At 33.6% G+C, this 24,502-nt stretch overlaps 5 protein-coding genes across 7 annotated transcripts; 3 read left to right on the top strand and 2 right to left on the bottom strand.

The window, feature by feature from the left end:
- The first annotated feature begins 862 nt into the window (after positions 1-862).
- On the top strand, positions 863-1,591 carry LOC112083391 (glutathione S-transferase T3-like). Its single transcript, XM_024151114.1, has one exon. The coding sequence runs from the start codon at positions 863-865 to the stop codon at positions 1,589-1,591; it is 729 nt and encodes a 242-aa protein (XP_024006882.1).
- An 883-nt stretch (positions 1,592-2,474) lies between these two features.
- LOC112083392 lies at positions 2,475-3,488 on the top strand. The gene is made up of 2 exons (XM_024151115.1): positions 2,475-2,647; positions 2,714-3,488. Exons 1-2 carry the CDS (start codon positions 2,475-2,477, stop codon positions 3,486-3,488), a joined length of 948 nt encoding a protein of 315 aa, XP_024006883.1.
- A 1,035-nt stretch (positions 3,489-4,523) lies between these two features.
- Positions 4,524-6,365, bottom strand: LOC18012999. Its single transcript, XM_006395581.2, has one exon. The coding sequence runs from the start codon at positions 5,956-5,958 to the stop codon at positions 4,669-4,671; it is 1,290 nt and encodes a 429-aa protein (XP_006395643.1). The 5' UTR covers positions 5,959-6,365; the 3' UTR covers positions 4,524-4,668.
- A 3,505-nt stretch (positions 6,366-9,870) lies between these two features.
- On the bottom strand, positions 9,871-13,554 carry LOC18013000 (choline/ethanolaminephosphotransferase 2). The gene is made up of 19 exons (XM_006395583.2): positions 13,371-13,554; positions 12,852-13,031; positions 12,628-12,637; positions 12,493-12,543; positions 12,306-12,383; positions 12,127-12,202; positions 12,014-12,036; positions 11,818-11,918; positions 11,642-11,736; positions 11,489-11,557; positions 11,315-11,384; positions 11,162-11,225; positions 11,031-11,071; positions 10,871-10,955; positions 10,720-10,782; positions 10,571-10,629; positions 10,348-10,473; positions 10,191-10,257; positions 9,871-10,085 (listed from the first exon to the last, which is right to left on the bottom strand). The coding sequence occupies exons 2-18, from the start codon at positions 12,986-12,988 to the stop codon at positions 10,236-10,238; spliced, it is 1,170 nt and encodes a 389-aa protein (XP_006395645.1). The 5' UTR covers positions 12,989-13,031; positions 13,371-13,554; the 3' UTR covers positions 9,871-10,085; positions 10,191-10,235.
- Positions 13,555-18,572: 5,018 nt separating this feature from the next.
- On the top strand, positions 18,573-21,032 carry LOC18012981 (S-adenosylmethionine decarboxylase proenzyme 3). 3 transcript variants are annotated; one of them, XM_006395584.2, is made up of 3 exons: positions 18,573-18,720; positions 19,306-19,451; positions 19,565-21,032. In XM_006395584.2, exon 3 carries the CDS (start codon positions 19,708-19,710, stop codon positions 20,794-20,796), a length of 1,089 nt encoding a protein of 362 aa, XP_006395646.1. In that variant the 5' UTR covers positions 18,573-18,720; positions 19,306-19,451; positions 19,565-19,707; the 3' UTR covers positions 20,797-21,032. The 3 variants fall into 3 exon arrangements, with proteins under 3 accessions (XP_006395646.1, XP_024007060.1, XP_024007059.1); XM_024151292.1 differs by having other exon boundaries at positions 18,589-18,964; XM_024151291.1 differs by having other exon boundaries at positions 18,593-18,720; positions 18,828-19,451.
- Positions 21,033-24,502: the final 3,470 nt, after the last annotated feature.

The following is a 24,502-nucleotide window of genomic DNA, read 5'->3' on the forward strand; positions in this document are numbered from 1 at the left end:
GATTTCGAGTTTTTTTTTTTGTTTCGGTTTGTGTTGTTTGGCTTGTGATATCGTTTAGGATTAGGTATTACGAATGATCAGTCGATTTGATGAAAGTTTTTGTTTGTGTTGTTCGGCTTACGAATGATCAAGTTTGTGTTGTTTGCATTGATTGTGTTCATCATCTCTATGGGTCATGAGCATCGTTTGATTGTGTTCTTCTAATATGTTTCATTATTAACGTGTAAATGAAAGAGAGTTGTGAATGAGCTATGGTATGATATCGATCAACAAGCCATATACCAAATCGGTTGCTTGTAATCGGTTTCATTATATGGTTGCTATGGTGTGACCTTTGTTGTTTTAATTTGTAGTTTATTTTATGGTTGAGTGCCGATTTAATCTTGTTTTGTGTTAAATGCACCATTGCTTTTTGTTAGGTGAACAAGTTAAAGCTTCCATTGATAAGTTGTTGGTGTAGTTATTTCCATTGATAGGTTTTAACATTGATAATTATTTTGGTTTTGTTTTACGAGGGTAACATGATGGGACAAAAAGAAGATGGAGAAGCTGCAACCGGCTCTGCAACCAACCTTTTTTATGCAAGGTTAGTCATCTTTTTCCAATGGAATTAATTTCTTAGTTACGTAGGATGGTTGGTGATAAATGGCTGTAGTGTTCAATGCATAGATGTGGTTAACTTCTATGACCGGTTTACTCTAGTAATCAATGCTTATTAGGTGTATGATATTAAATGACTTCTAACTCTTTAAAACCCATCATAAACCTTAAACTAAAACAGTAAACTTCTATCTCTTTAAAACACAGCAACTTTCACAACAATCTCTCTAAACTTCTTATAAAACACTAACTTCACTCCATAATGGAATCCGAAAGCCATTATGGTCCAACCGAAGGTTTTGTAAACCTTTTAACGAGCCAGATCATTGACCTTGGATCATCACAAGTGCCTGTGTTTGGTACTCAACCTTTTGGTGAATTAAGCCCAGGAGTTAAGCAATCGGCTCAGAGAACTAAGTGGACACCAAAGGAGGATGTCATACTCATAAGCGCCTGGCTCAACACTAGTAAAGATCCGGTTATTGGGAATGACCAGAAAGCCGCAGCCTTTTGGTCGCGCATAGTCGACTACTATAACTCTTCACCGCAGCTTGCAGGACAGCCAAGCCGAGGAATAGGGCAATGCAAGCAACGGTGGTGTAGGATTAATGACCTCGTCTGCAAGTTCGTCGGATGTTATGAGGCAGCTACGAAGGAGAAATCAAGTGGCCAGAGTGAGAACGACATCATGAAAGCTGCACATGCGATCTTTTTCAATGATCACCAGGTGAAGTTCAGCCTAGAACACGCTTGGAGAGAGTTAAGACATGATCAGAAGTGGTGCAGAGCATCCTCTCACAAAGAGAAAGACAGCTCAAAACGGATGAAGTTTGATGCAGCACATGCGGCTCAGTCACCAAGCAACGTCGATGGAGGAGGCAATGGAGATGATGGAGCAGGGGTACGACCACCAGGTGTGAAAGCAGCCAAGGCGAAAGCAAAGAAGATAAACGGTGGGAAAGAAGAAGGAAAAGTTTCTTCAGGAGTTTGAGAGATGTTGGGAGGTTAAGCAAAAGGACATGGAGATGAAGTCCCATGCTTGCAAAACACAAGACCCTCGATCAACTTTTAGCGAAGACAGAACCACTGTCTGATAAGGAGAAATCCTTGAAAGACAAGTTAATTACTGAGTTGTTGGGTTGATCCGTTTTTAGTTAATTACTGAGTTGTTGTATGGTTTGGTTGCTAGAGGGTTTATGACTTGGGTGCTAGGTTTTTTAAGTTATGTTATGCTATGTTATGTCTGACTTTGTTGCTAGTTTTTTTAAGTTAATGATAATGTGATGTTGTGTTTCTAATTGTTATGTGTTCAAACCTTGCCTGAGTTTTACAGAGTACAAGTGTTAGAGTTTGCATATATGTATGCCTAAATTCGACTTCTTTATACTCACGGTACGTAGTTATATAAGTTGAATGACTATTCTCTGACTTGGTTTAATTCGATCATTTCGGGTCTTGTATTATTGGAATTCCTATATGACTTTTGTTTTTTTGTTTCAGGATTCGCAGACCACTTGATGTGGGCACATGGAACTTTTGGTGTCTTCTGTCACGAGAGTTGGAGAAATGACTATGACACCACATTTTTAGGGGTATACTGTCACGAATTTTTGTAATGTGGACGAGTCGTTTGTAATTGGACACAACAATTATTGTCTTTGTAATTTGTACACCACAAATATATGTATTATGTACACGACAATTTTTTGTATTGCTCCCTATAAATATAAGTTGAGGCTTCCATTGATCATTCTTTCCCCTTTATTTTTGTTTACTTCGCTTTTCTCCTTTTCTTCTTCAAACACTCCTTTACTTTCTGTTTATCATTCGTACTCTATCTTTCTCCATATTAAACCAACCTAAACCCACAAACAATGGCATCTTCGTCAAACCATAATTTGGATGACTTCCTTGATGAAAAATTTGATGAGTTCTATGATCAAAAGTTTGAAGAAGCCTATGAAGAAGTTTTAGAGCGTCTTGCTGCAGCTAAGAAGAAGAAGAAAAGAGCATACATTGAACGAGAACGGGAACAAGGTCACCTCCGGTTATGGAACGACTACTTTTCGGAAGATGCAACCTATCCTCCACATATATTTTGACGTCATTTTAGAATGAACAAGCTGTTATTTTTGCGGATTGTGGATAAGCTATCTGAAGAAGTTCCATACTTTCAACAAAGACGGAACGCTGCCGGTCGTCTAGGGCTATCAGCACTACAGAAATGTACCGCAGCCATTCGTATGATGGCATATGGTTGTGCGGCATACGCGGTGGACGAATACCTCCGACTAGGTGAATCAACCGCAATTTTATACCTGGAAAATTTCACTGCCGGTATAATAGAATGTTTTGGAGATAAGTACCTCAGAAGACCGACACCAGAAGATCTCCAAAACCTACTCGACGTTGGAGAGGAACGTGGCTTTCCCGGGATGATAGGAAGCATTGATTGTATGCATTGGGAATGGAAGAACTGTCCTACCGCTTGGAAAGGCCAGTATACACGTGGTGCAGGAAAACCGACAATCGTATTAGAAGCTGTTGCATCATACGATCTTTGGATATGGCACGAATTCTTTGGGCCTCCAGGTACTTTGAACGATATAAACGTGCTTGACCGTTCACCTGTGTTTGATGACATATTACAAGGTCGAGCCCCAAAAGTGAGGTATACCGTCAACGGTCACAACTATAAGTTGCCTTATTACCTCACCGACGGTATCTATCCGAAATGGGCAACCTTTATACAATCCATTCACCTTCCACAAGATGAGAAAGCAACAACGTTTGCTAAACATCAAGAATCTGTCCGGAAAGATGTCGAGCGTGCTTTCGGAGTTCTCCAAGCCCGATTTGCTATTATTAAAAATTCAGCACTCATCTAGGATAAAGAAAAGATTGGGAAGATTATGAGGGCATCCATCATATTACACAATATGATTGTGGAAAACGAACGAGGTAACCGCAGTCTGTACGATATTTCAGGATTCCAACAACCAGACGGAACCAGATCTTCACATGTTGATATGACGTATTCTACGGATATGCCTACAAATATCAACAATATGATCGGAAATCGTAACAAAGTTCGTGATAAAAAAATACATGAACGTTTGCAAGCTGATTTGATGGAGCATATTTGGAACAAATTTGGTGGCTAAACCACAACTTGAATTTACATTTGATGTTTTCTTGTTCAATAAGTTCTATGTCTTAAAATTGTATCGTTTTATGTTTTTTTCAATAAGTTGTATGTTTAAAATTTCAGTCTTGTAAAATAATTTATTATTTCTTTAACTATCATTTTAAATAACATTAGTAAAAATTAAAAAAATATAGTAAATTATTTTTTCTTCAAAAAAATTATTATTTTATTATTAAAAGACACCAATAGAATAACACTAATGGACACCCCAAATACATGAGTCTCTAAACTTTTTCTCTTTTCCTAAAAATAACACTAAAATATTCCTAAGAGACACAAGGTGAGTAACACCAATGGAGGTGCTCTAAGTCTCCCCAATAGGCCAATACTAGTTTTCTTATTTGGTGAGTCCGATGAGTCAATGAGACCTAGGAAGTTCAAGCTTAGTCCTAATCTCTTTAGACCCGGTTTTAGTAAATTAGTGATGTTTTAGTTCTAACACATCCAAAACATAGCTAAATCACATTTTTTAAAAGTGAAATTTAAATTTGATGAAAGTTCAAAAAAAATAAAAAGTAGTGTAATCGCGTTTTAAAACGTTTAAAAAAATGTCAGGAAATGAACTAATTGACTGATAATATTCAGAATTCAGAACCAGATTACAAAATGAGATTTGGTTAAAACCGGTTAATAATGGAGTTGTGTTGGTACTGTCTCATAATCACAAAACTTGCAGTCCGATGCGTCGATATAATATATTCAACAAAACAAAATGACAAATCATTTTAACAAAAAAAAAACAAAATTAAAAGCTTTTGGACTAAAATCGACATCGGATCACACAAAACAGCTCAATTGTTCCTTATTGGATCCCATAAAAATCATATCTTTCCTTGTTTCATCAATCACTATCATCATCATCATGAATCTCTTTGATGATGATGAAGAAGATGATGATGTCCGAATATCCATTTCCATCCTTTGAAACTCCTTCGACTCTTACTCACCTCTCGATCTTTCGTCGTTAACCGGCAAGACCCTCCTCCTCCGTGCTCCAAAACGCCGTCGTTCGCCACCACTTCTCCTCCTCCTCCTCCAGAGGAATCGAATTTGAGATCTATGAAACCAGGCTCTTCTCCTCCGGTAAAGTAACTCTCTTTCATCGACAAAACCCTTCTCGTAAAATTCATCGCCGCCGAATCACTTTTCCGATGCTGCTCCGTCGTCGTCGTCGTCTCGTTGAAATTGCTCTTCCTTGCTGCTTCATAATTGCTCCTCCGTGGATGATTATTCTCCGGATTCACCTTCCGATTATACTCTGTTTCGCTGAAGTTACTCCTCCGTGGATACTCTGTTTCACTGAAATTACTCTTCCTCGCCTCGAAACAGCTTCTCCGCGGCGGCTCCGACTCACTGAAATTACTTTTCCGATTCTCCGTCGTCTCGCTGAAATTGCTCTTCCTCCCTTCGAAATTGCTTTTCTCGCTGAAATTGCTTTTCCTCCCTTCGAAGTTGCTCTTCCGATGCTCCGTCGTCTCGAAAACCCCTAACCCGCCATTGACGCTAGAGCTTCTCGCGGCGGAGAAAGAGCTCCTCGCGCCGGAATAAGAAGACCCGTCTTCTTCCGACCCGATAAAATATCCGTTTCCTCCTCGGAAACTACAAAGCGACCTCGACCTCGAAACCCCTAACTTCTTGCCATCGTTGTTATAATCCAAAACCCAAGAATCGTTGTTGCTCTTCTCATCGACTCCGAAATCTCTTTCCTTTTTCAGATGAATCTTCCTGAAAAACCTCCCGATCTTGGAGAATCTATGATTCTTCCTCTTCATCTCAACACAACTGCTGCTACTCCTCTTGAACACCACAACTTCCTCTGTTTTCCGGCTCTTCTCCATCGTCGCCGTCTTCCTCTGTTTCGTTGTCTCTTCGTCGATGAGAGAAGAGATCCGAACGACGTTTCCGGGGTCTGCGGCGGCGTTTGAGGTTCGGTTAGGAGAGAAATCGGAGCAAGAGCAAGAAGAGAGTCTCTGTTCGCCACATTCGGAGCAGACTAGGCTAACTAAACGGTCGTTGAGACAGTAAGGGCAAATTCCGACGGCGGAAACAGATGGATGTTTCCGGCAAGAGAATTCCGACGGAGTGCTGTAGTAGAACGAAACGTCGTCGTTCCTTCGCTCCATTGCTGTTCTCTTTCCTCTGTCTTTCATTTAGGCAGACAAAATCAGAAAACAGAGCACAGAGAGAAAAGAAGAAAAAAAGTTGCCAAATTTGGAGTTTTCTGTTTGGGTATTGAAGATCCAGAGAACTGAAGATGACGACGATCGGATCTTAAATTAGGGTTTCTTTAAACTTTTTCTTTTTCTCGGATTTTGATGGGAGAGTGAGAGGATTTGAAAGAGTGAGAAAGTGCAGTGACGCTTAGCTATAATAGGCTTCGAGAGGGTTTGCTTTAGCTTTACGTTTTCTTTATTTTGTTTTGTTATTTTTTCTTCTCCTTTCTTTTTTCTTCCTCTTTTCAGTTGCCCCACCATTTGTTTCAAATTTAAAATTTCTTTATAAAATTACTGTTTATATTATTGTTTATGCCAATTATTTCCATGATTATTGACATTATATCCTCAAATTTTGGCAAATTTTACGGGTTATTTACTTATTTAGTGTAAAAATATAAGTAATATACATCGACCTCAATCAATATGGGAACTGTTCTACAGACTCGAGCATTTGATTGTGGGAATCGAGAGATATTAAGTTGGTTATTACACCATAGGGATTATAAATTGTAAGTAATTAATCGGTAGAAAAAGTTAGGGAAGGAAAAGGAAAAAGAGAAAGGGAATGATCAAGAAAGCACCTTAGGGTTGTTTTTCCTTTTTTTTTTTTTGAATTTGATAAAGCCGAGGAAAATTGAAAGTATGAAACTCAATTTGATAAATTTTGAAATATAAAATGTTGATAAACATACAGTAGAAGTTAAAGTCTCTTGTGTAGGAAACTAGGAATCAATAACCATAATTTAATGCGGTAATATTAATTTACGTTACTAAGTTTTCATGTAGACAAAGCGATTAATTTTTTAAACTGTGATTTTTTTGGCTGTACTATCATCTACTTCTCTTATTCTCTTATTATCACCAAATTGTCAAAATCAAAAGTCGAAATATTATTCTATCAAAGAAAAAAAACGTCACAAAAGACTACAGAAAATTAGCTACAATCATTTGTTTTGTTGATCTTAAATTATAGTTAGGCTATTTGATTTAGACCAGATGACATTTTCAATAGGTAAGTAACATGCACGTCAATGTCTAAATTGTTCAAACATGAATGTAAAAACAAAAACATTATAGCACAAATAAACAAGAAAAAATCCAAACATTATAAGAGGAAGAAAAGAGGAAAAGGCAAAATAATTTAAAAAAATAGAAGGAGCGAGGGTAAATACAAGAAACAAAAACATTGAGTACAAGAGGAATATATGTGGAGAGAAATGAAACTCATCCGTTTGCGTTTGTTGTTTTAGAACTTACAAGTCCATATTAATCACTATTTAATTCTCTTGTCAAATTATTAACTAAGTCTCGTCCTTGAAAACATATACATAATACATAATCATATGTAGTTTTTTATGCATTGGATATCTGGGTTTCTTTTTTGACAAAAGGGTTTTGGATACTGGGGTTTCGTCAAAGCGTTCAACTAACCCCGAGGATATATTTTCCTACATATATATGGTAAACATAAGTCAAATTCGAATTAAGAATATGTACATTTGATTAAAAACCAAAGTTGAATAACGTTAAATTCGGTTGCGTTGAATATTTTAAAAAACTAACAAAAACTCAGATGGAATTTGGATTCAAGATTCCCATTCAAAATTCATACAACTCGAAAAACATACAATCCCGATATAATTATTGATACAGACGAGTGGAAGAAAATGCAAACAGGTAAAAGTAGATAATCGTTGTCGACCAATGTAACGAAACATTTAGACTACAATGAGTTAACCAAATTTACGTTAAAATAGAAAAGAGAGATATTAGAAAATTTCCTGTAACCAAAATAAGATTTATCAAGAGCTTTGAGTAATACACAGGAACGGACTAGTTCGTCGAATCTAGCTAATTTGATTTTTAATATATATTTTAGTCTGTTTAATGATTAAAATTGTGCATGCTTTGTCCTTTTCAGTTTGACATTGTAAATGTCTTCATTATCTCACATTTTTTGCTAACACTATCTACACATTTTTATACTATGATCCAACGTGAGTAAATAATTCTTGCTAAGTTGGTTGTCTATTTTTATGATATAAGTGTACTATTTTCCGATCGGGGGAAAAATATATTCGTAATAAATAAACGCTTTTGGTCAAATAAAACTCATTCTTGGGTGACGTGGTAGTGTTTATTCTCTAAATATATAAGTTTGACTTTCGTAAAAAAAGAAATTAATTACCAATCATCTATATATTGAAAAGCATGACATATATATAACCCGAGGCATGGTGAATGGCCCCCAAGAAAGAACATCATGTGTTTAAAGTTAATTTTGGGTACACAGATCATACATGTGTCTAGTGTTTATTCTAAAACTCACGAAACGTATACATAAATAGAAACGTGAAAAAAATCGAGAATGCTGTGTCTCTATTGAGTTATGAGTGATGGACTTTAATGTTTTACGTGACGTGGTGGACTATGCAAAATATTTACTTTTTTTTCCTCTCAAACAATATTATATTTACTCCTACGTCTCTAAATGTTTTAGTATAAACACGAATAAACAAAAAGGGTTATAGTTTACAAGCTAAAATCCAGCAGTTTGTCATAGCAAGCAATATTGCAATAAGAAAATCACATAAAATAAAAAAACTAGTGTATAAAATTATAGAATCATTAGAAGAAATATATGAATTCTGGAATCTATTTTTGTTGTTGTGTTTGTCAGTATCAAAATAGCGGAATGATAAAATATGGAGTATGTAATTTCGTTTTTATTTCATAGGAAACCTAAAAACCTAAACTACTACATTTTTCAAATTTGGCCAAGTTAAGGTGAAAATAAATATAAAAGGATTTTGATAAATTAAAAAAAAAAAATAGAAGAGAAATGGGTGGGTAAAAAAGTGAGATAATGCAAAAGTCGGCACGCCCTAGGCAGCATGCTTGAACAATAGACATCATTTGAGACATGTCAATGTTCTAAGGTATGTTTTGTCTCTTTTAAAATTATTCTTCATTCTTTTTTACAAAAATGAATAAATTTAATTTGATTTTGGCTGCGTATCTCCATGTTAAAATATAAAATGTGTTCATAATCATTGTGTTGTATTGTTCCGTTGTTCATTAATTATATTGTTTGTGTTTCATGATTGGCTTATTCATTCCTGAAGAGACAAGATCCTGCTTTAGGTGTACAGTAAAAAAAAACCCATGTTAATTTTATGATTTTTTTTTTTTTTTTTTAAACTGCATTTTTATTAATAAGACCTAATTACAGATACTCTCAGCGGGATTATAGCGCAATCAATCCACCAGCTCAAAGAGCCGTATACAAAAAATTAGGAATCATACTATACTAAGGGACATATGATATCGTTCTGAAAGACCGTGAACCAAGAAGTCAGGTAAGAGACGGTGTTGGGATGATTTCGTTGTGCTCTAGGGAGAGGATCGAGTTTGCATCTGATGATCTGCTGAATTTCTTAGAGGTCCATATCTCTCTAATTTTATGATCTTAGTTTTTCTCATTTACTTAATTTTGATGATCTTTTCTAGTTTCTACACACTTTACCTTCTGCAATCCCATGTTGGTCCAGTTTGGTTAGTTCTAAACCGGCTGCCAAAACCGTCTGTACCGCCTAATAGTATCATGTGGTTATAGAAATAACATTTCTAATATGTTTTTTTGGCATATCCTTTTATAAATTACTATTGTTCCGACAAAGTTAGAGGTCCATATCTCTCTAACCAACCCAACCATGTGTAAACAAAAGATGATATTTGTTATGCAAAAGCAAATAATGCTTCCGATTCGTTTTGACGTAATAAACATTACTACGGAACTAAATAACACAAATTAAAGCAAATCGGAATAGGATGGCAAACAAAATGTAATCACAAGAACGACATTTTATCAGTACATATTACGAAAAATCCGATATTTTTGCTTAGAAATGTTACAAAAAAAAGTTTTACATAAATTACCTATTTTGTCAAAACAAACAAAAGAAAAACAATAATGAGTATACATCCAAAAACATATCGATGAATCGTTTAATTTCTGTATCAAAATATTCAGATTCGTGTTGGGATTTGCATTGTCCTCCCTGAAAAAAAAAAGAAAAAACTTTCAGAGAAAATAAACAAATATTAACCAACACACAAGTTCTTTAAGATATGGAAGAAGAAAGCTAAAACCTACAAAAGCATACCTTAAGGAATTTTTGTTTTCTCCCTTTCAATCACATTGTTTCTCTTCAAGCTTCTTTACGAGTAATCCTGATGAAAAATAAACAATTTATACTAATCGATTTTTCGTAATATATAACAACAAAAATGTTTTAAAAAACGAAGATATATTATTCAAACCTGAAGCAGTAGATTCCGAGTGCAGTTGTGATCTCATGAATGACTGAAGTTGCAAAATGCAAATATAGTGACATTGTGAATATACAATAGCCAAGAAGAACCCAAAACTCATCCACAAGAGGAACCCTACAGAAGATCAACATAATATTGATATATAAAAGACTAAAAATCTGGTGAAAACGACAAAGTAAAACCGAAACAAGAATGAGAAAAATAGACATACCCGTCGTTGAGTCTAGCGGTTAGCGCATTTGCTAGTGCAAAGGGAAGGTAAAGCAGTGACTGTACAAGAGAAAAAGGTTTAAGAATTGAATACTATGACGAAAAAGAAAGAAATAATTGGACCACAAGAGAAGTTTATAGGATATTTACCATACACATGTTTGTTTTTAATCCTTTTGGTTCATCACATAAGTGAGCCAGAATCATTCTTCCCTAGAGTCATAAACCCGTGACTAATGCTCAGCTTTCAATGGTTATTATTATTAACAATGAATATTAAATTTCCAAACCAATTGCTTACCACGATGAATCCAAATGCAAGACCAGTTCCCAAGACAACTAAGTGAGGGTAGTTTCTTATGAGATCAATTGGTGACAAGTAATCCCTGATAAATACAAGAATATACATATAAGTCTCAAAAAGTAAAAATTGGTAAGTTCAAGGGAGAGAAGAAACATACCAAATCAAAACTCCTGCAAGTAGCACGACGAAGGGAAACAGCTGAGTGCACAAAAACGTTGACGTTACACTCACAACTTAAGGAAAAAACAGAAAGTATCAATTGAGTCAACTTAGTTTAAGAGACTATACCATAGCTAATGCTTGAAACATGCTTCCTTTTCTTGACTGTACAACTTTGTATACACTGGACATGCTGTAGAATGAAGCGGCGTGGGTGTTAGCAGAGCAAAATGCATAGTAAGAATTAGCCATACAAGATCATTGAATTTTCAGAAGACTCACTTTAACGCAAGTGTTGGTATAACAGCAAAAGTAATCATCGTGAGTAGTACTACTCTGGATGTTGGAATCTCTGGAAAACAATAAAACCGAGAAAAGTTCTTATGGCGTAAATAAACTTGTTAAGGAGACAACTTTGGGGAAAAAAATAAAAAGCAAAAGGTTTGTGGTTCTTACCGCTCAAAAACGGTACCCAACTGAGCAAGGGGATTGACTCACCAAGCTGCAGAGCCCACCATTCGGCACCTTAAGATGAAAACAATATCAAAGTATTAGACAAAATAGTTGTTGGTGTTGGTGACAGAGATTTTTGAGTTTTTTTAAGCTTACCAACAATGGCTGTGAAGAAGTGGCCACAGTATATAAGAGCAAGACCTTCTGTAGGACCATTGACTACCGGGAGAGTAAGTGTATTGGTAAAATAGCTAAAACAAAAAGGGTAAGAACAAAGTATTAGAATTTTGCAGCGATCAAAACAGAGTTTAAGCTGAAAATAAAACACTTACGTTTCCCATGTTGCTCCAAGAAATGGAATAGCTGAAATAATCCAAAAAAAGAAAGTATCTCTTCCACACATAGCAGTACTCCCATATGCCATAGTCTCAAACTGATTTTGTAGTATGAAATATCAGCGCCGGTTGCAAGAATTTGATCCATAATTTAAAATAGAGGAATATATGAAAAAGGGATTGCAATGCCTACCGCACAAGCAAGTGCATCGCAACCTGCAAAGATGAAATGTGTGTCAGAAACAAAACTGACAAAAACATATTACAAAGAAAAAAATAGATTAACGTTGAGAAACATAAGATTACCATGATCAAAAAGCTCTCCAAGTGGGCTACCAGAATTTGTTCTTCGTGCTTGTTTCCCATCAACCGCATCAAATGTCTAAAATAACAATCATAAGTGCTCCAAATATGTCAGTACAAAAGACTACATGTCCCTTAACAAGCAGATGAAACAATTGGATCCTTAAGAGATAAGTGCAGACCTGATACAAAAAGAGAAGCAGTCCATGTGCAAAGTGGACCCATCGAGGAGGAGGAGAATCCAACTGAGGTGAGTATACCTAAAACAGATTGAAAAAATCCAAATGAGCAAAAACAGAAAGTTACTACCAACTAAAGCAACCAAAACCTTCAAGAGAAAAAAAATTAGTAAGTCAGCCAACAACTCACATAGCCTAACAGCGCAGATGTGACGAGAAACATGAATCCCATAAGTGTTATCTACAATAACAAAACCAGAAGTATTATCGCCTAAGCAACAACATTACATTAGAGTTTAAATGCCAAATAGGATTGACATTATACCATGTTAGGCCTGGATATGGACCCATAGGTAGTGAGTAACAAAAGGGAACACATGAAAAAGAGAAGCAAAGACGTTAGTTCGAACTCTCATTCAACCGCAAAGAATCTCAATCCCGAGGAATCAACCAAGAGACTACGAGATCTTTAGAAAATTAATATGAACATTACAGAATGTGAGAGCTCCCTTCAAGGAACAACCAATCAACAATGTAAAGGACACTTACGGCATCCATAGTGGGAAGATTTTGACAAAACGGGTCCAAAAAGGTTGGAGAACGTATTTGGCAAGATAAGAGTGATCCACACCACTGTATTTGTATCTATGAAGAGCAGCTACACCATGTGCTCCAATGTAACCCATTTCAAAATCTATTCCAAATCTGAAATTGGGTCTTGAAATCAACCTGTCAAAGATCAAAACAACAAACAAAATTGTCATCAAAGCATGGATCTTTAGTGTCAAGACGAGAACTTTTCAAATGCCCTAAAATGCCTAAAGCATACAAGAACGAAATGCGCATGACCCATCAGAAAAAAGAGAAGATTTTTTTTATTTTTGGCAACATTGAAATTACGTCAATTTTAACAACATACACGAACTTGGAGAAGCAATTAGCCGGTTAACAAAGCTAGTGTAGCAGGATCTTAGAAAAAAATTGTAGATTCCAGTAAACGAGGAGCAAATTCGATCTTAAGATTCGATTCAAAAGACAAAAGAGGTTAAAGAGAAAAAGAGTACTTACGATGCTTCAGAGATGGTGAAATGCAACAAAGCCGAAGACGACGTCGAGGAGGCAAAATCAGAATCGGAGATATATTGAAAGGGAGAGAGAAACAGAGAGAGCTAAAAGCCTATGAGTCTCTCTCTCTCTCTTTCTTCTCTCTCTCTTCTGCGTCCTAAAAGAGGCGAAGCGGGACGAGAGTGGAAAGGAGGGCTTTGCGTATCTGTAACGATCTTTGTTTAATATTTCCATTATAAGTCCCTTGTTTTTTAGATTCTTATCAAAATTGGGATGTATTATAGAGTATAGAATCACCAATTGATTAGTAAAGTTGGGTAATCAATGGTAACAGTTTTCTAGAATTAAAATCTGTTTTTAAGATGAATATTTTTGAAACTTTTTTTTGTTTATCTGGTCTGGGTTTGTTTGATTACACTAACACCGGGTTCGATTTTTAATTTCTGTAAACTGGTCTCAATTTTGAAGTTTTAGAATATAAAACAACTTATACATAAATTTTTGTCCGATTTTGGTTTCAGAAGATTTCATTAGTTTTCTTTTAGTTTAAGAATTTTTCAGTTTTTTTCCCACCCCCTATAAATTAGTAATTCAAATGTATATGAATCAATTAATGAATTAAGCTCCCGAATTAAGCTCAGAATTATTTTAGTTGTAAAATGGGTTTGTATATAGTTTCAGATTGTTGGGAGTAATTTTCGTGAAGGCATAATAATTTGACTTTCTGTCTATCTTTTCTTTACGTTTTCAACATTAAGTATATGTCGATTGAGATATGATGCTAATAACAGTATTTTGGAGTTAATTATGATCGTTGCTTTGGTCCATTCGAGTACGTGTCCTACGCGATGGAGATTGAAAGAAACCATAAACGAAAATGCGTGCAAGTTAATAAAATGCCATAAATATACGAACTTTGATGTAATTAAGAGGTTGGTTTTTTTTTTCCTCAAGAGGTTGGTTATTTAAATAGAAATAAATATAATATTGCCTATTCAATCTTTTTGTATACATCAAAGAGAACAGGCTGTCGCTGTTCTATACTCTATACTTTTCTACATTTGAAAAGTTTAAAGAATCATATTCTTCTTCTATTTATTTTTGTTTTGGCCTCAATTCTTTCCCTAGAGGAATATAGCATCTGCGTTTTATATGAGTAGACAAAAATCAAAGTTTCTTTGGGAGAAAAATAGACAAAATCAAAGTTGCTTTCTTTAATGATGTCCACAAATATTACTTTTAAAGTATTGTATACGTTAACAAATGATCACGACCCATACATCATTGATATTTATAGATCTTATATAATTTTATAAATAGTAGAAAGGTATGGGAATTCGTATATGTAAGCTAAATTATTGTAGTTCTTTATTCTAAATCGGGATATTGGTTGTACATTTTATCAATATCGATGAAACCAAGAAGTTTCGCCATCATTAATTTGGATTTTTGTCGAATAATTTAGTAGTAGTATCTTGCATCGAGAATAATATAATAATTTTGTTGTTGGAGTTTTAGTTTAGTACTGTATTTTTGTTTATGCAAGTTGAAAAATGATCACGTGTGCAATATAATTCTTTCAAGTTTAAGAGATCTATGATGCAAGCATTAGCTACTCTTCGTCAATAAATTTCGTGAGCGTCTCTTTAGTTTATAGCATTAGCTGTTGTTAGCACAAAATTTGATTGTATGAAATACGTATCGATGGAAATTGGATTAAATTTAAAAAATGTTTTCTGGTGATCGAATAAAGATAAATGTAGTCTGACCGGGTTTAATCGGATTGATGATATTCTAACAATAAACTCTATAGTTATATTTATCAACCACTGTTTTTATATTTACAATTACGAATCCAAATACATTAGTCGAAAAAAACCAACATTAGTCTTAAAAAATCCAACAAATTAGGTTCCAAAAAAATACAAAACAATAAAATTTCGAAAAAGAGCATTTCAATAATCATATATTCCTTTGAAAAAGAACGCAAGTGAGATTAATGGATCACTTGAAATCATGATGTTTAGTAGTTAAATATTGCAGTTACTTGGGAGACAACTTCTCATATTCCCATCCGGAGCACCCGACTCAATGTACATCGACCTCCGTGTTAGCCTCACGATTTGAGGAAGTGTTCAATATTTAATCTACTCGATTTTAAATAGTTGAATTAGTAGTAAATAAGTAAGTGTGTCTGAATTTTTCATGTGTCTTTTTTGACCGATGATACCTAAAAACACAGGAAAATTTCCAATCCCTTACATCGAATAAGAATGAGTCTACAGCAGAACAAGCACTTTAGAGATTTGTCGCCGATAATTTTTTAGTCGTTAGTAACATCCATTTTCTCATGACCAATTAATTAATATATTAATTGATAATACACTCATATAACGAGTGATCGTTTTATTTTTCAGAATGGGCTTGTAGCCTTGTATGGAATATGCACGATATGTGGCTCTAATGCCCGGAGTACACAAGAATTTGCCAATTCTTCTACTGGAGTAATATGAAGTAAGAAATTCTATTGAATGCGTTATTGCGTAAATCAAAACGTATTTTATGTCGGAAAACGCATACTTAACCTTGGGTTGTTATTGTTTTTTTTGGGATATTAATTAGTAGAAGAGTATGATGTATTCCGTTTTTAGCGTTTCATTTCATTTGTTTCCATTCTCTTTGATGTGTTTTCATGATGCTCTAAGAGTCTCTTTTTTTTTTTGTTATGCTCTTTGGTGTGTTTTAATGATCTTTTAAAAAGTGTTTTCTTTTGACTTTTGTTTATGTTGACCAATTGAGTCTTTGTGTTCTTTAAGAGTCTTAGGATGTTCTTGTAGTGTTTTTTTGGTTGTTTTATATAATTTTAGGTTTTGAAAAATATGGATCGATCAAGACGCGACATGGACCAAGAAGAATGCGGAAATGGAAGAAAGTCGAAGAAAAATCACCTCTTATAATTCTTTTTTTTTTTTCCGAAAGAGGAGGAATGTCAAAGCTAATAACTGATATTCATATTTCCTCAGATTTTTTTGCCTGTTACTTCCTTTCATTTTGTTCCTCACCAAACTAATAATATTATTAATCCTTAGCTATGTAATACTCCTCCAACCGGATCCGGTTTTAAGGGTAGCTACTCGGTTTACTCTGATTAAGTTCATAGCAGTTGCACAAGTCTTTTTTTTTTTGAATAAAAGTAGCACAAGTCTTTGTATTCCATTGGAATTGTTAGGTATATATATAATCCCTACGTCAAAAGAAACATTACACACACACAAACAACAATAAGTACGAATATTAAATAGAGAATACACACACACACACAAACATGTATGAATATTAAATAGAGAATATAGAACAAAGGAACTAAAACATTATGGAAGAGGAATAAGAATCTCATCCACCAAGTGAACCAAATTCTCTTGCACACCACAAATCTTCTACCCCCCCCCCCTTAATTATTATTTTTTGTGTATTCGCTAACGTCTAAGATTCTCTCCATTCAAAGTCTTACATCTATCGTATATTTAAGTTGTAATTTGCAGTATTCGATAAATGAATCTTCAAATATCTTCACTGTTTTTGTTCCCAAATAAAGATCTTCGCTGTAAAACTTTAGGCTACGGATTCTATACTAAATCTATATGTGTATAGTACATTTAGAGACTAGTCAGGCCAATTATACGATTAGACGTATCGTATATATAGTACAGTTCTTTTTCTTATAAGAAAATTCAAGCACAAGAAAGGTGTAAGTTACTCTCAAGACTTGTACTATTTTATTAGGGTTCACAAGGAAACAACAAAACCCATTTGATATACAAGTTTGTAACCTAATACTAAAAGTTTGTTTTAGAGAAAGAAAAAAAAAACTCAAAGAGGACGATAACATTTCGAATAATAAAAAGTTTGAATCAAGTTTAGTACCAGTCTACCACGCATTAATATGAAACTGTCTCTTTAAAGTGATGTTTATTTGTAAATTTCGTCGCTACTGCAATACTTTGTTGTCGTTTAAACGCCGGTAAGGCCGAAATATACATCTCCCATTCGACTGAGTTATCTAAGTTTAAGACCTTAATTTCCTCTTCCTAAATCTTTCAAATAAGTTTATTGGTTATCAGATCAATATTTCATCTTCCACTAAGTTTTTTTTATCTATCCTTCTCTCTAATGGTGCTTTCCTCTCACGGTCTTTGGTTTTCCTAAAAACATGGTTACTTTTCTAATTGGTGATCTACTCAACTAAACCATATGAAAATTTTCTATTTCCAATATAAAATTGTAATAGCGATATACAATTTTTTTTCCAGGAAAATCAAAGGGGACAAAGAGATAGATGTCTTGAGAAGATTTTCAACTTGGCTCTTGGGTCAAAAATTTCCAGCTTTATGCCACTCGCTGTCAAAATAACATTAATACTATCGTTAAAATATTGCACAATTATTCTATCCTTCTCATCTATTCTATTAAAACAGAATATTTAATACTAACATCCAAACACTACAAAAAATTTTTTTATAATATTTTATTTTATTTTTATATTTAATTTCTGAAATTAGTTATTAATTTAGATATTTTTAGATTTCCTAAAATCTAGGTCATTTTTAATTTAAATTTCAAATTATTAGAAATTTAATTAAATTTAGTTACAAAAATTTTCATTCAATTTAATTTAAATTCAAAAAATTCAAAAAAAATTATAATTAAATTTATTACGAAAATTTTAAAAAATAATTTTTTAATTTTAAAAAAAAATAATAAAAATAAATTATATCTAAACAAAAAATATAAATGCAACTTATATTAAAAATAAAAAATAAAACATTCCCATGCGTCTTAAAATCTAGTATAAGGATAAAATCAGAAATCTTCTAACCTTAGGATATCAACAAGTTGATGCGCGGCCTTCCCTTTCCTGAATAATCAATTGAGACCTTATCATCATCTATTGTCTTTCTCATTTACAATTAGAAAAAAAAAACCATTTACTGTCTTTCGACTTAAGAAAGAATTTTATTAAAATGTACTTTGCAGTAGAAACTAGAAAGTATTAATTAAAAAATTTCGTCTAGAAAATTAAATAAAAAAATCATAATCATTGCTCTAATGATTTCCCTTAACTTTGACCGTGTAACGTTTGTGCCAAAATTACGTTAAATCAAATCTTTTCAATGGTGAAATAAACTTGTTTTAAAACAATACCTCTTACGCTATTCGTGTCTCGTAGAACCTCAATTTTCTCTTCACTTCAGAAAATCAAAATTAACATCACAGCAAGCGCGAGAGATCAATTCGGAGTTCTTCATTTTTCCCGAGTCAAATCAATCTTTTCGTCCCGTTCCTATCAAATAGGGTAGTTTTCAATAAAAATTTCGGGTTCTTTGGTATTGAATTTTGTTTTCTGATCATTCTCTGGAGTTCGATATTTATGCGTTTTCTTGTTTGTATCGCCGTTTTCAGGGTTTCAGCTCTCAAGGGTTTAATCAGATTGGTTGATTCGTTAACTTAAAAACAATATTTGTGTCTTCTAAGCATTCTCCTAACCTCTTTACTATCTTGCTTCCATGAGTTTAGAGTTTGTTCAAGTAATTCTAAAGGTTCCACCTTTATGCTTCGATAAAGATTAGGATTTGATACCAATTGATCAGCGTTATTGTATGGACCTATAAAAATTGTTTCTTTATCAGCCTTTATCCTCTGTATCGGAATAACTTCACCTTTTTATGATGATTTAGATCCACAATCCCAGATTTTTCACTAGTCTTATCTTCCTTAGTCGTTTCTATTATCAAAAAGATATCATTAGCTTTTTTTTGTAGGCTTTTGAGAGATGGTTTCTATGCATAGATTTTTGTCTCTGAGAGTTTTGCCTTACTTGTGAAACAAAGTTCTGGTTTTTAATTGTTCCTTTGCTTCTTCTTATGTGATAATCTTTTAGGTGAATGAGAAATGGAGACTAAAGGTGGAAAAAAGAAGTCTAGTAGTAGTAACAGTCTCTTCTACGAAGCTCCTCTTGGATACAGCATTGAAGACGTTCGACCAAACGGTGGAATCAAGAAATTCAGATCTGCTGCTTACTCAAACGTAAGTATAGTTGCTGTTTCAAAGTCTAGAGTTTGTAGAAGAAACCGTATAGCAAACTTGTTGATTCTCTTCTTATACATGTTTCCCTTTGTTTGTTTATTTTTCTTATGCAGATCACTCGCAAACCATCCTGATATTCCTCAATACGTTTTCCTCCTAACCACTTAACAAGCGTGGTTGATCAAACGTTCTAGCTTTAACGATCTTTTGCTTTCAAAACTCTTCTTCCTCTTTATTTGCACTCATCTTTTAAAAAATGGCTGTCTCTGCTATTGGTTTTGAAGGATTTGAGAAAAGGCTTGAAATTTCGTTCTTCAAGCCTAGTGTCTTTCTTGATCCCGAGGGAAAGGGTCTACGTGCTCTTACTAAAGCCCAACTAGATGAGATCTTGACTCCAGCAGCGTGCAGCATTGTTTCCTCGCTTTCAAACTCTTTTGTCGACTCTTACGTGCTCTCTGAGTCTAGCCTCTTTGTCTATCCTTACAAGATCATCATCAAAACATGCGGGACTACAAAGCTGCTCCTTTCAATCCCACATATCCTTAATCTGGCTGATTCCCTTTCCCTCACAGTCAAATCCGTCCGCTACACTCGTGGAAGTTTTATTTTCTCTGTAGCTCAATCATACCCTCACCGTTGCTTCTCAGAGGAGGTTGCTCTACTTGATGGCTATTTTGGTAACCTCAAATCAGGAAGCAAGGCTTTAGTGATGGGAGGATCAGCTAATAACCCTCAGAGATGGCATGTCTACTCTGCTTCTTCTTCTTCTGATGAAGCTGCTGCAGCTTGCGACAAACCCGTGTATACATTGGAGATGTGCATGACTGGTCTAGACAAGAGAAAGGCTTCGGTGTTCTTCAAAACCCCTTTGGTTTCAGCTTCTGAGATGACTCTTAGCTCTGGTATCAGAAACATCCTTCCAAGCTCTGAAATCTGCGATTTTGAGTTTGACCCGTGCGGTTACTCGATGAATTCAATTGAAGAAGATGCGGTTTCGACCATTCACGTGATACCAGAAGACGGTTTTAGCTATGCAAGCTTTGAAACAGTTGGCTATGATCTAAAAGCTTTGAACTTTAAGGAGTTGGTGAACAGGGTTCTGGTTTGTTTTGGACCGGGAGAGTTCTCTGTAGCGGTGCACGCTGATCATGGGACAGGACTATTGGCGCGTGACTGTGTGGTTGATGTGAAGGGATACTTGATCAAAGAGAGAGGACTAGAGGAGCTTGAGCTTGGTGGTTCGGTTCTTTACCAGAAATTTGTCAAGACTGTTGAATGTGGCTCACCGAAATCGACTCTTAGGTTCTGTTGGAAAGAAGAAGAAGTGGTTAAAGAAGAAGAGTGATATATATTCTGATTTATTGGTCTTTGTGTTTTGTTTTTGAATAAGATAGAACTGTAGATCTCTGAAGAATATGTTATGTTCTGATGAAAGTAGTTCTTGTTTGGGTTTTTAACGTTGGTGATTGTTATGTTCTCTGGGTTCTGCATCAGAGAGATTTTAAGTTATGTGCTTTGTTGTGTTTGAGCTTTGAAGATCTTTTAATGTTGGTATGGTCGTGATATGATGTTATTTGCTTTGTTGTGTTTGAGCTTTGCAGATCATTTAACGTTTGTATGGTCACAACCCCAAATTTTGATTGAAGAAACAAAATTTTAGAACGATTACACAAATTTACGTGTTACTAATCAGAACCTAATTATATACATGTTTTTAATATATATTTTGATACCCGCATGTTACGTAAATACTATTTTGCATAACACCATATATGTAATAGACAATGAATGTATAAAGTAATGTCGTTTTGGTTTTAGCCAGACAACTTTGTCAATGGAAACGACCCCGAAATTATTTGATGCATGTACCACTTTCATTTTTATTAACCTTGATAGATCTTTAAGGGGGCCATTTTTAGTGTCGAGAAAAAAAAGGTATTTTGGTTTGGTCTGCTTGTTTTTCTCTCAATACTTTCTTAATTTGTAATCGGAACGAATTTTTTGTCTTTTCAGATAAATTACTAACTTAGGTAGAACTTTAAATATTTCTGAAAACTGAATAATTAATTTAGTTTTTACTCCCATTTGTTCATGGGAAATTGACTAATATAGCACACTTTAAAAAACCTATTCATACTAATATAGATTCTAAAAACCATTTTAGATAATAGTTACCGTTAACTAATTAAACAGGCAAATGTTTTTCTAATGAAACTGAATAATTAATTTACTTTTACTCCCATTTGTTCATGGGAAAATGACTAAAATAGCACACTTTTAAAAACCTATTCATACTAATATAGATTCTAAAAACCATTTTAGATATTAGTTACCGTTAACTAATTAAACAGGCAAATGTTTTTCTAATTAATCTGAATAATTAATTTAGTTTTACTCCCATTTTTTCATGGGCGATTGACTAAAATATCACACTTTTAAAAACCTATTCATACTAATATAGATTCTAAAAACCATTTTAGATAATAGTTTCCGTTAGCTAATTAAGCAGGCAATATTTTTTATTCTTTCAGATATTTTGTTTTCAAATTTTCTGTAACTATTTCTAGTTGAATAAATTTCTGATTCCTTATTCTATTACTCAGCTTATTTGCCATTTTTTTTAACATACAGTACTGATTTGCTATATTCCGCCAGATTTCATTACACAAATTTCGTCAGATATCACCATTAATTTCCATCGGTATTTCGTCATATGGTATTTCACTAACATCATTTTTAGCCAATTCTAACGTTACCAAAATATCTTATATTGTTAAAACAATAAAAGGAGGCACTGGTGTTCAAACAAAAAAAGAAAAAAAAAAAGAGGAAAAAAAATGAGGCAGGAGGGGCAATAATCTGTATCCAGTGACGAACAATATATGATTGAAGAGACAGACGTGGGGTTTTACTTTTTACATCACTTTCAATAACGTACGAACATTCAATCGTTTTTTTGGAAGGCAATTTTAAGGCACTTGAATTTTATGTTGTTATCTTTGTTAATTTGATTTTTATATTGTATAATTATATAATTAAGAGCCAGACATATCCAAGAACTAAGCTACAATTGCAACAACATTTCAACGTCTTTTACAATGTCATAAATCAAATAATTTAAATCGTGAGAGAAATACGATGATCTTTTTTTTTGTGCAAAAAAATACAGTACGGTGATGATCAATATTGCCAAAAAGAACAAAAATGTTGGTTACAACTTCCAAGTTATACCTACAAAATTGATTACGGTTCGGATTCAGTTTTTTCTTCTATGTAGAGATGAGTTATTAGTTTTGACTTCCAAACTTTAACGAATTAATATTTATCGATCATTTCGGTTTTATAATCCTATAAATCTAAAAGAGTCGGCTCACTTTCTCATTGGTCATTGCTATGCATACAATGACACAAACGTTGCGATGTAGTTGCGTACTAACTTATAGATCCTGAAATCATTTATTAGCATCATTGAGATTGATTACGAAGATGACGAAATCAGCTTTTTGTATCACACGTGTATCCATGCACACGACATACAAATCATAATAACATATTAACATATTCTTTTTTTGCCCCCCAAAAATTGTCCGAAATAGCAAAAATAACTAACTTTTTCTCTATACCATTATCTTTATACACAAATTATTGACTTCGGGCCGAAATTTGCCTTAAAATCAAGCATTATGCATTTCATTAAAAACTTATTTGTATTTAATTTTTACTAGGTGTAACCGTTAATTATGCCATTGTTTGATTGTGAATTCATCTCAATAAATTACTTCCAAAAATAAAAACTAAACTTTTCGTAACTTTTTTATGAAGACAATAATTTATTTCACTGTACCTCAGTTTGGCAAATTCATGTACTATAAATGGTAATGAGTAAATAACTCACTTTCCAATTGTATATGAAATCAGTGATATGCACTAACAAATTTGAGTAATGATGAAAGATAGAAGAGGACAGCTTTTGCTTTTATAAAGCAGTTTGCTTTGTGGTTTGAAAAGTGACTTGTCTGTTGACTATCACTGTGTAGACAAAGATTTGATTTGATTTAGTGTTTCTAAATAATTTAAGCTTATAATTTTTATTTACCATTATAATTAGTCTTTTTAAAAAAATCTTATATAAAAAACATTAGCAATTTAACTTTTATAATTAGAGATGTATATAATTAGTCGTTGTTGGATTAGTTGCGCCTCAATAATTTCTTAATCAAAACGTTGATTAACAAATTAATCATCCAGTAGTACTGACTAGTAAAGTACTAAGTACTAGAGCCAGTAAATAATCATACACAAATCTAATAATAAAAAGTTAAATTGCTCATCTTTAGTTTCATAATAAATATTATATCTAAATTTCTACTTGTATATATTATCGTTTATTTTATAGAGCAAAATTGTTTTTCTATCCCAAATGTTTCCAAAATTTCATAAAATATACAATTTTACTCTAAATATAAAGGCACTTCTCTAAAATAGCACCAAAAGCTTAAAATTGACAAATATAGCATATCTATTTGGATATTTTATTAAATTTACTTATTTTACATTCGAAATTACCAATACACCTTAAGCTGTCAATCATGAATCATCTTTTGACATTTTAAGTTTTGTAGTTTTCTCTTTGTACCTTCATTCGAAAATATTTGTTTCCCGTCTTATTAAATTTATAATTCTACCTTTTAATTTTGTTTTGTTAAAAAAGTACTCTCTATTCTCTAATAGTCCACCACTTAAGACATGACGAAAGAAAAAAATCATCCATTTGACAATAATAGCACATGTTATGTTATGTAAAAAATAGCGCAAATTTTTTTTTTTTTTTTGGTATTTGTGGACAAAAGAAAAAAAGATGTTTTTTTAAGCATTAAGAAAAATATGTTTATAAAATATAATGCGTCTATGAACGTTAATAATTATTTACGAGTAATTAAATATTATTGGGGATGATGAGTGGGAATAAAGCAGAGTTAAAGCGAGTCATTAAAGAAAGAAAAAGAAGAATTCCCTCGTCGCATTGTCTCTATGCGGCACAAGTGTCCCAC

Source organism: Eutrema salsugineum, unplaced genomic scaffold (genome assembly GCF_000478725.1).
Source record: "Eutrema salsugineum unplaced genomic scaffold, Eutsalg1_0 scaffold_6, whole genome shotgun sequence".
In the NCBI taxonomy this organism is placed as follows: Eukaryota; Viridiplantae; Streptophyta; class Magnoliopsida; order Brassicales; family Brassicaceae; genus Eutrema; species Eutrema salsugineum.

Bases quoted from the DNA above. Each gene is read 5' to 3' on its own strand.
- LOC112083391 (XM_024151114.1), top strand. From the start codon at position 863: ATGGAATCCGAAAGCCATTATGGTCCAACCGAAGGTTTTGTAAACCTT.
- LOC112083392 (XM_024151115.1), top strand. From the start codon at position 2,475: ATGGCATCTTCGTCAAACCATAATTTGGATGACTTCCTTGATGAAAAA. The intron at 2,648-2,713 runs GTTATGGAACGA...ACGTCATTTTAG, and splicing joins CGGGAACAAGGTCACCTCCG to AATGAACAAGCTGTTATTTT.
- LOC18012999 (XM_006395581.2), bottom strand. From the start codon at position 5,958: ATGAAAGACAGAGGAAAGAGAACAGCAATGGAGCGAAGGAACGACGAC.
- LOC18013000 (XM_006395583.2), bottom strand. From the start codon at position 12,988: ATGGGTTACATTGGAGCACATGGTGTAGCTGCTCTTCATAGATACAAA. The intron at 11,737-11,817 runs GTAAGTGTTTTA...TTTTTGTTTTAG, and splicing joins CTTGGAGCAACATGGGAAAC to CTATTTTACCAATACACTTA. The intron at 11,226-11,314 runs GTGAGTCTTCTG...TTCATTCTACAG, and splicing joins ATACCAACACTTGCGTTAAA to CATGTCCAGTGTATACAAAG.
- LOC18012981 (XM_006395584.2), top strand. From the start codon at position 19,708: ATGGCTGTCTCTGCTATTGGTTTTGAAGGATTTGAGAAAAGGCTTGAA.